This window comes from Tympanuchus pallidicinctus, unplaced genomic scaffold, assembly GCF_026119805.1.
Source record: "Tympanuchus pallidicinctus isolate F22 unplaced genomic scaffold, pur_lepc_1.0 scaffold4, whole genome shotgun sequence".
In the NCBI taxonomy this organism is placed as follows: domain Eukaryota; kingdom Metazoa; phylum Chordata; class Aves; order Galliformes; family Phasianidae; genus Tympanuchus; species Tympanuchus pallidicinctus.
The window spans coordinates 33,100,245-33,110,607 of NW_026294758.1; the positions used below are offsets into that span (position 1 = coordinate 33,100,245).

The window sequence follows — 10,363 nt, forward strand, 5'->3', positions numbered from 1 at the left end:
CTCTAACTGTAATTTCTCACATGGCTCTGTCAATTGTTCTAAGAATCACAGTTCTTAGTTCTTTCAATAGTTATTGAAAACTGGAAAATTTTAAGAGGAAATTTTAATTCCTTGATGATAATTGAATCAAAATAAAGCCAAAAGCTTTATTATATTATTTATATATATTTATATTATATATCTTGTATATTATATATATATATATATTACATATTATATATAATATATTATGTATTATATATTATACTATAATAAATATATATATATATTTATATATATTAGTGTGTTCAATTTTATTGTTCTTTTCTAGTTGGACAGCAACTTTTCAACATAAAAAGTGAAAAGCAATCTTCTAAGACTTTTATTTTCATTCTTCCTCCTCAGAATTGCCATCTACACACTGGCTGCAGCATTTGAAACATATTTCAGATATGCTCAAGTCTATAGTAGAAGATACAAACATTAGGTAAGCAGTATTTCTAGCTTTTTGTCATTTGAATGTGTTACATTTTGTGAAGTCATGTCATCTGATGTCATCTGAAACGACCACATCTCATCAAGTCTATATTCTTCTGCTAAATTTAGCTTTGTTGTAAAGTCTAGCTCTTATGTTACTTACTGAACAAGAACTTTGTAGCATCTATGCAACTGGGCAATATGCCCCTAACTAAAAAAAAAAACAAAACCTTTTTCCTTAAATTTCTGCAAACAGCTAGCTGTAACAGAAATACTTACCTACCTACTCTGCCACTTCTCCCATTAAACTTTAAAACTGATTCAGGATTGCATTTCAATTCTATTTAACCAGAACTTTGAAAAGCCATTTTCATGTCCAGAGTGGGTCCAATGCAAAGTTATCAACCAGAACTTTTCCTTAGTAATGCCATTACCTGTTCTTTGTCTGTAGGATGCAGTATCCTAAAGACACTTAAAATGAGCCAGTTTTGGCTCATTAAAACATCACAAGTAAAGTCCTGAAGAAGTACTGTGAGAATATGCATGGAAAGGATCATCAGGTGGAAAGACAGAGGCCATATTATGAGCTGGAGGAGAGGGAGATGAGAATATTGGTTGGAAAGCTGATATGATATTTCCCCCTTTTTTTTTTTAGTGTAACAGGAAAATATTTCCACTGAAAAAACAGCTAATTTTGGAAAGAGCCTTTTGGATATGGCCTGTTTTATGTATGAGGTTGTACAGAGTTTCTGAAAGCTTGTACAAACATCCAAACTTTCTAATTTTATTCATGAAGATATTTCAGTGTTTGTTATATTGCTCTTTGATCTGACACCCCATGTTTCTGACCTGTTGCCCTTTGGTGTTCATTTGTTTTCTGAATAGTCACTGTAATAAATGATTGTGCTTGTTTAGGTGAATTCTGCTTTGGTAGTAAGATATTCCAGAACTATACAGAAAGAATGAAAAAATGATATCTGTATAGATCTGGTTCAAGAGTGAGCATTCCAAAAGAGTATTAAACAGCTTTTAAATTTCCAAGAACCAGTTTCATTTTGATTTTAAAAATTCTTAATAGACACATACAACACCTGGGTCATGTAGATTCTGAAAGGCAGATCCTTGAATCCACACTTTGTTTCGGTCAATGTGTGAAGGCTTTTATTTTTGTTGTTGTCAAAAAAAAATAAAACCTTTTTGCTGCTCTCTCTGAGGCCTGGCTGTCTGGTGCCTTTTCTTGCTTTCTGTATGAACTGCAACTCAGTGCTGTGTCTTGTCTATTCTGCACTAAAGTCTGTCAAATGTTTTTGTCCTTGAAATTGACCAGTGGCTGACCCCAGTTTCTTAAAAATATGTAACTCAGAACAAATAAGATAGCATTTGCCATAGTGTATTACAGTAAAAGAAGCATGTGTCTTTTCCCTTGCTCCCTAGCCTGTTATTGGCTTATATTGTCATTTCATCTCCTTTGCTTTGTTAATTAATTAATACAAATACAAATACAAAATAGTGTTGTACTTGCCAGAATATCTTCTTACTTCCTTTAGAATACATGCAACAATTATTTTTTCTCCAAAATCACATTCGGCTGGCAAGAAAACAGATCTGACTAAGTTCTTAAGCACCAATATCAAAAAGGAACTGTATTTAATTTTCATTCATTGCTTTATTCCTGATTCTATATCTTTTCTACTTAATAAGATTAACAGAGGAGCAAAAATAGCTACTGCATAGCATATCCTTTTGTCTCATAGTCACTATTCTATTTTTAAGGTGCTCTCATTTTCCACTGATTTTGTTTTTCACCAAATACTAAGCGTTACAGCAAAAATCTTTCTGTCCTCTTCTAATGAACAGATTGCTTCATGTTTACGGACATGATTTAGAGGTGGGATGTTAGAGTATTATGGTTAGGTTGTGGTTGGACTTGATGACCTTGAAGGTGTTTTCCAACGTAAGCAATTCTATGATTCTGTGTTCAATTATTTTTATTACCATTAGTCATCTCAGTAAACTATTAATGTTATGTGATATTTTAAAACAAATTGAACTTACACAAGGTTGTAAGAAAATAATGTCCCAGAAAAAGTGAGCCACAATAGAGTGGTTGACATCGTTGCCACTACAGAATGGGCAGAAATTGTAAGGGGGACAAAAGTGGAAGTTACATGACCCTAGACCAGACGCTGTCATGCTACAGGAAAGTCATGGTGACTGTATGCTTAGTGGTGTCTAAACTATCTAGGAAAAATAAGATTCTGTTCTGCTTAGTAGCTGTTAAAAGCTTTACATATATCTAAGGACATGTATTTCCCATTTGAGCTATGAATGCTTTTCGTCATAAATACTGCCAGTATTACCCATAATTGTCTTGCAGTAATAATTTTTTAATTAATTTTTTTGTTTGATTGGGTTTCGGACCTAACCTATCCACTTATATTGTCACAACATTGAATTATGGTCAGATAAGTAGTTTATTTTGCTGAATGGAAGACTTGTTGTCCTAGATCACTATCTAGGTTTTGTTTTATTTTTCAAAAGTTTCTATGTTGCATTTGCAGATTCTAATAACTTCAAAGACTTTAGCAGTGCTGATCCTGTTCCTTTACCTAAGGAATTTTAGTCTCATATTTTGTCATAGATCTGTAGTTCTTTACTGTTAGGGACATACTGCCACCCTCCAAAAGTTGTAGAATATTGACAATGGTGTCAATATCAATCAAGTTCTTCTCTGCCCAACCCTCCCATCTGTTCAGGTCTTACTGAAAGGCAGCAGAATGTACTCTATCCCTTCATGCATGTCATTGATGTAAATGTTGAATAACACTAGATCCAGTACAGCTTGCTTCAGGCCTCCAACTAGACTCTGTACAGCTAATCACAGCTCGGTATTCTTTCCTGTTTAACTTTTTGATCGCAGGAAGCCCACCTTTGGTTTGTGTCCCTGCCTTCTGTCTCTTTTTGTTAATTGGATCAATTGTGACGAAAATGATGTAACTTTGCTTTAGATGATTATGTGAGAGAGTGTAGAGATAAGCTGTGATCCACTGAGATCTTTCTTTTCCTTTGCAATAGCCCAGATTGTAAGTATCATCCAAATCTTCATTAAAGAGGAACTGAATTTTAAGTCAGGATATGGATATCCTTAAAAACTTTATTCTTACTTCACCTAAATGTACTTCCTCATAAACTACTAAAAATATGTACTGTGTAAATAAGTTAGAGAAATTGAAAACCAAAATAAGACAATGGTACCTTAGAATGTAGTATTTAAATTGTGATTTAAAGTTTTAGTAGTCCTTAGACTGGAGAGTATAAAGTCAGAATAATTTATGGTGTGTATTTTAATATGTAATATTTTGTCACTATATTGGAAACTGGCGTTAGAGATATTCTGTTTTATGGACAGACTAATATGTTAATAGCACTGAGTGTATCCTCTTTTACCTGTCTGCTGATAATAGAGTAAATGAGTCTGCTTAGCAGGTAAAGCATTATCTTAAAGCTATTTTTATTTTCATGTCAGTGCTCTTTGCAGTTAACCTAAGAAATTTTAAAATGTTTAATAAAATATTTAAGTGCATTATTTTCATTTTCCAGCTCTTTTGCTGACCTTTATGAAATCTGGTTTTTGGTTGCTTGTTTTGGAGAATGGCTGGATATTGCAGCAGAACAATTAATGAAAGCAGCTGTAGCCCCAGATGCTTTGCTGTGGCTGTTGTCTTTCTACTACTGTCCTGAGAATGAAGACCAACAAAGGACTCAAACAATGGTAGGTAGTGTAGTAATAATCAGCAGTAATCACTAAGTAGTCTGCTAATATCTATATCTATATATATCTAAATATCTATAAAATAAATAGCATGCAACCAGCATACCAGAAAAATGAAAGCTCTACTCTGAAGAAGGTACTGGTTTTGCATGGTCTCTTGGATTCTCTATTGCAGTGGAGAAGTGGAAAACTAATTCCTATGAATTTTCTTGGTGACATTTAGAAAACTTTTCCCATTTTTTAAAGATTTATATGATTAGCACCTTTTGTCTTTTTTTTTTCAATAAAGTAAATGCTTTGAATTAAAAATAAAATGACTCTGGGAGTTACAGAATTCTGGACTCTTCTGCGATGGCTTCTTCTGAGAAGGAAACACCAGACAATTCACAGCACTAGTTTTAATAGTGAAGATAATCATCACAGAATCCCTGAATCCCAACCTCACCCATCCACTCTGATTTATCTTATATATGTGCCAAAAATCAGCAGAGATATATGCCATATATATATAAATATATAACATTCCCACATGCTAAATCTCTAGCAGAATGAAGCAATATCAGAACTTAGTCCCTGTCTTGCATAGACTGATGTGTCTCTCTGTGTGCCTGTAAATGCGTGGAAGTCTTTAACTGAGACCTGTTATGCAAGTCTGAACTAGCTTGAGCAATCTGATCTAGTAAGCCCAGTTTTAAAATCTGACGATAGTGTCTAGTTTTCCTTAGTTCAAAAACTGATTTGATTTAAAAATGCTGCTTAATACATCACACTAGTAAAACATCGTGCTTTCATTTTACATCTGACTATCCAGTACCTTTTATAACAGTCATTCCTTCCTTCCCCCTACTACCTATGCAAGTTCACATATCAGTCACTTTTAAATTTTTTTCTCTTCAATTTCTTATACTCCAGGAGCAGAGGTGGAATACTGGTTGGGTTAGATTAGAGGTACAGCAGAGTAAAGAAACCAGAGTTTTAGAATATGCTTTTGAGATAGTACTCAGTACCCCAGCAATAAATACAGCTGAGTAAAGCCAAAGGCCTTGTAAGTGCTGAGCTCTATATATGCACAGCATTTTTCAGTTCCAGCACCTCAGAATGAAATCACATTGCCCCATTTATAAATCCTTCCTGTTTGTCCCTTATACTATCAGTTTGTTATTCTCAGTCATTGTATGACAGACTTCAGTAAGAAGAAAGTTTTTCCACCGAGATGCCATGCAGTTAGTGATAGTTCAGTGTGATTTTTTCTTGAGTTATTTAGAGTGAAAAAACCTTATTTTCCACAGATTAAGCTACTTGACATGTATTCCTACAGGTAATGCTAAGCTTATGCCTTAAGTTAGGTCTTGCTTTTTTATTATAGCCTTTTCAGACTATTTATGTTAGCGGAGAAGGGATGAGAAAAAATGAGGTCAGGTAACTGACTGAAACAAGATGTCTTTCTGAACATGGTTGAGAAATAGCTGTCCTTTTGAGTTTGCAGTGCTGTATTTTTTCTCTGGTCCCTGTTTGTAGGTTAAGTGTTTATCTATTTATTTACTTACTTACCAATTTGTTTAGTTTAGATAGAGTGAACAAAATTAATGTTAATTCTTTTTATGTTGTGTAAGAGCCAAAGTCTTCTGTCTTCTATACCCAGTAAAAGTAAGTTTTTATTGGCTAACTCAAAAGGTAGAAACATAATTTGCAAGCAACACAGGAAGATGGAAAAAAATGGCATTCTTACCAGACGTTTTATCAGTTGAGGTCAGATTGCATGGGGATTTAATTGATTTTAGCAGCAAGGCTGAAATGAGCCCTTGAGGATCCTCTGTTCTTTTTCCCACAATGCGAAAATCTGACCACGTTCAACTGAAGGACTTTCTCTATTTCCTTTTATTATTAAAAAAGCTCAAATCCTGGCTTTGTGCCTTCCTTGCTTAGTTTGCAAGACTAAGGAAAGTTAATAAATCCATTCTGCCCACATTTGTGTGTGAATCAGTATGAAAGAAATGTGTGCACTGCCTTCTTTCCCTTTTTGTCTTGCTGCCTAAATGCAGACTTATGAGTATTTCTGCCAAGTATTCCCTTTCCTATTAGTGAATAAATCCGTCGGAAAAATACCATGGGTGACCTTTACTCTTCTCTGATCCTGCATGCTTTGAAATTGTTCCTTACAGGTAGAATCTCGAGCAGTCTACAGTCATCTAATGATGTTCTACAACCGTACTGTCCTTTCATTTGGAGAGCTGCAGGCTTCTGTAAACAGTATAGCAGATACAGAACAATATCCTACCCAATGTCTAATAACACATCTTCTCACCAACTTTTTACTCTTTTCTTCTGGAGGACACATGATTGCACAGGAATTTATTTCCCATGTAAGTGGTGATTGTTTTGTGTTTTGTTTTTTTTTCCTTCTCCCCCTTCCCCCTACCCCAGTTTAAGTAAAACATACCTTTCTTACAAACTCAGATTTAAGATTCTACATCTTAAGAAAGAGAACTGAAGAACATCTGACTATACAAACAATAGATAACCTGCTGTATAATCTGCATGGGTCACTCTGAAAGAAATGTCTTCTATTTAATTCCATGGAAACTTCAACAGAAACAAAGAACACGTTAACACTATTTGATTGAGCAAATTCTTACCTACAAAGCACTGTTTTTCAGTAGAGTCACCACCATTAGCTATGCATTTTCTCCAGGAGTGAACAAATGTCTGCATACCATGCTTGTAAAAATCTGTGCTAACAGATGTTTCACTGCTGCTATGATGGCATCATTGCTAGGAAAACGTTGCCTACACAGTCCATCTTGCATTGGCCTGAACAGATGGAAATTAGAAAGCACCAAATCTAGACTTGCGGTAGGTGTGACAGAACAGTCCAGCCAAGATTGGCACTGTGCTCCATGGTCTTCAAATTGGTGTGGGGCCTGCCCGTATCGTGTTAACAAGACAAAGGTTGTCGTCTTTTCCAGTCTGATTCTGGAAGTTTGAGCCTTCAGCTCGGTAACTGTCACTGTTGCCACTGCTGAGACACACCACCCACTGCGTCACCGTTTGGTTTCCATAAACATTCAGCATCAGTGAATGTCAGAGAGGGTGAATTGTTTTTAATATGGAAGAATTCAATGACAAGCCTTTGCTTCATACACACTTCCATGTCAGGCTGCCCCTCAGCTGCCATCTGTTGCACAGTGCCAAAATGTAATTGAATATTGGTTGGAAGGTTCGACCTCTGTTGCTACATATCAACATCCTCCTCTGCCATTGTGGGTCAACATAAAAGCAGTTTTTTATTTCAGGTACAGTCGAACTATTTTCCTTCTTGACGCACCTTGACAAGATCTCACTGGAAAAAATATTCTGTCCTAACAATAAAGCTGCAGAAATTCTCCATGCAGAATCTTGCAACTAACAGATGCCTATATTTAACTTACACTCCTTGATAGTCTTATGTATTTCTTCTATTAAGGTATCCAAAACCACACACAGCACCAAATTGTGCTGCGTGGCAGTGACTTTGGTTGGCTTAGTAAAATTTGAGATTAACCCACCAGATCTGCAAAAATTATGCCTTTTTTGTTATTGTCTAGCAGAGGGATATTCTTTTACCCTTTGAAACATTATAGAATTGAATTGTCTCCCTAAACCCATGCTTTCAGTTGGTTTCAAAGGAGACAGCTCCTGAATTGTTGCACTGTCTGTCTATTTGTGTTTAAAAACTTTTAGAGATCTTGATTTATTTCTCTTTAGTCTTAGAGAACCTCAGATGTCTCAAAGATGCCGAGCTCATCCAGGAGGTGTCAAAACGGACAAAATGAAACTTTCTTTTGAGCTCAGTTTTTATTTTCAGAGCATCTCGTGCTCAGCTGTAAGGGACAGATCTGTGGTTATATTGCTGATAGTAATAAGGAATAACTTGCACTTAATACATTAACTGCATTATTTCCCATTTCTCTGCTTTTTCAGATTACTGAGACAACTGACATGAGCAAGGAAGTTAGTAGCCTTCTTATCCGTACTGCATACAGAATTAAACCTAATGGAGGAGAAAACCAAAGGACTGTGAAGCTGTTGAATGAACTTCTTCAGAAACTAGCATTGGAAGTTTAGGTTTTCAGTGTTGTCTCTGTCCAGTCAATAAGTTAGATCTTTATGTGTCTGCCTTTCATGAAAGTCCTGCACTGCAGGTTAGCAAGGGTAGATAAAAAAATCTCGTTCCTGAGGATATCCCATAACCTTTTCTTCCCCTGCACTGTTTAGAAATGTAAACTGTGAGGACAAAAAGAATTAAAGATGGTTGAAAACTTTGTTCTGAGCTCCTTCTTTTACAAAAAACCTATGTCATTTAAATCTGTTTACTGATGTTCTTGTTTATCTGGCTGCCGATTAGTTTTTTCCCAAATTACTCATGGCTTTATGAGCAATTTTATCCAATTGTTTGGTTGGTAAGTTGTTTCTAAAATGTATTGTTCTATAATTCTGCTTTTGTGTGGCTAATGATGATCTCAAGCGAGAGTTAATGATTCATGATGAGTGCACTCCATGTTCTCAGGAAATCAACAGTGTTTCCTGAACTTATTAATTCTTTTTGAAAACATTTCCAAAACAAAGCTCCTTTCATGTTTGTTATATGATTATTTAACACTGCTGCAGCTTTCACAGGACAATGTTCTCTGCAATGTACAATGCCAATAGCTGGTCTCCATCAGCAACTGCAGCAAAGAAGTTTCTGTCAGCCTATTTTTCACAAAGCAATCTTTTTTTTCATGCAGACAAAATAGGGCAAGTTATAGTTATCAGGAAACTCCTATTTGAGGCCCAAATTTCCTAAAAAAAGAGGGTTGTGGTTGCTAGTCATCTCCTTCTTTTCTGCCTCCAGAGATATGGTTTCTTTGCTTACTTCTTTCTTTGTCTGATGGAGCATGGACAAGGAGCAGTGCCTTCTTGTTTTATCCAAGAAGTTTTGTTCACTTGTTTCTAGCTTAATTAAATAAAATAAGCATGAAGAACCGGCAGAAGTGATTGCTGAACTGTTCTTTGTCATCTTTGCAATTACAAACCAGTCAGACTTACCTCTGTCCTGGAAAGGTTGTGGAGCAACTTGTTCTGGATGCCATCTCCAAGCAGTTGGAAAAAAAAGAATGTTATCAGAAGTAGTCAACATATATTCACCAAGGGGAATTTATGCTCAACCACTTTGGTAGCCTTCTATGATGTCATCACAGTTTTGTTAAATGAGGGGAGATGCATCCTTTGTCTCAGCGAGTCTTTTGACAAAATTTCCCACAACATCCTTGTAAAGATGAGTAGGAAATGTGGGATAGATGAGTGGGACAATGAAGTGGATTGAGAACCGGTTGACTCATAGAATTCAAGGGGTCACGACCAATGGTGGAATCTGGTTGGAGGCCTGTTACTAGTTGTGTTCGCCAGGGGTCAATGCTGGGTCCAGTCATCTTCAACATCTTCATCAGCTACCTGAATGAAGGGATAAAGTTCACCAGCAAGTTTGCTAATGTTTCAAAGCTGGGAGGAGTGGCTGACAGAGCAAAAGGCAGTGCTGCCATTCAGCAAGACCTGAGCAGTCTGGAGAGTTGGGCAGAGAGCAACTTGATAGATTTCAGCAAGAGAAGTGTAGAGCATTGCATCTGGGGAGGAACAACTGTATACAGCAGTACATTCTAGGTAGGGGCTGACCTCTTGTAGAGGAGCTCTGCAAAGAAAGATCTGAATGTTCTGGTGGGCAACAGGTTGACCATGAATCAGCAGTGTAATCTTGTGGCCAAGAAAGCCAGTGATATTCTGAGTTGCATTAAGAGCAAGGCTAGCAGGTCAAGAAGTGATCCTCCCCCTCTATTCTTCCCTGGTGAGGCCACATCTAGAGTACTGGGTGCAGTTCTGGGCTCCCCGGTTCAAAGACAGAGAACTGCTGGAGAGAGTCCTGCAGAGGGTCACAAAGATGATGAGGGGCCCGGAGCATCTCCCTTACAAGGAAAGGCAGAGAGAGCTGGAGCTGTTCTGCCTGGAGAAGAAAAGAGAGGGATGGTCTCATCAATGCTTATAAATATGTTTATAAATATCTAAAGGGCAGGAGTCAAGTAGAGAGAGTCCAGGCTCTTTTCAGTGGCATGCAGCAATAGA

The 10,363-nt window shown here is 36.6% G+C and overlaps 1 protein-coding gene across 2 annotated transcripts in view; it reads left to right on the forward strand.

Annotated features, from left to right (window-relative positions):
* FANCC (FA complementation group C) overlaps nucleotides 1-8,530 on the forward strand; it is an 81,464-nt gene extending 72,934 nt beyond the window's left edge. For both annotated transcript variants that reach the window (XM_052701194.1, XM_052701195.1), the window contains exons 12-15: nucleotides 385-466; nucleotides 4,057-4,228; nucleotides 6,391-6,591; nucleotides 8,189-8,530. In XM_052701194.1, the coding sequence (XP_052557154.1) occupies nucleotides 385-466; nucleotides 4,057-4,228; nucleotides 6,391-6,591; nucleotides 8,189-8,332 (599 nt within the window). In that variant the 3' untranslated portion in view covers nucleotides 8,333-8,530. The remainder of the gene's footprint in view (nucleotides 1-384; nucleotides 467-4,056; nucleotides 4,229-6,390; nucleotides 6,592-8,188) is intronic.
* Nucleotides 8,531-10,363: the final 1,833 nt, after the last annotated feature.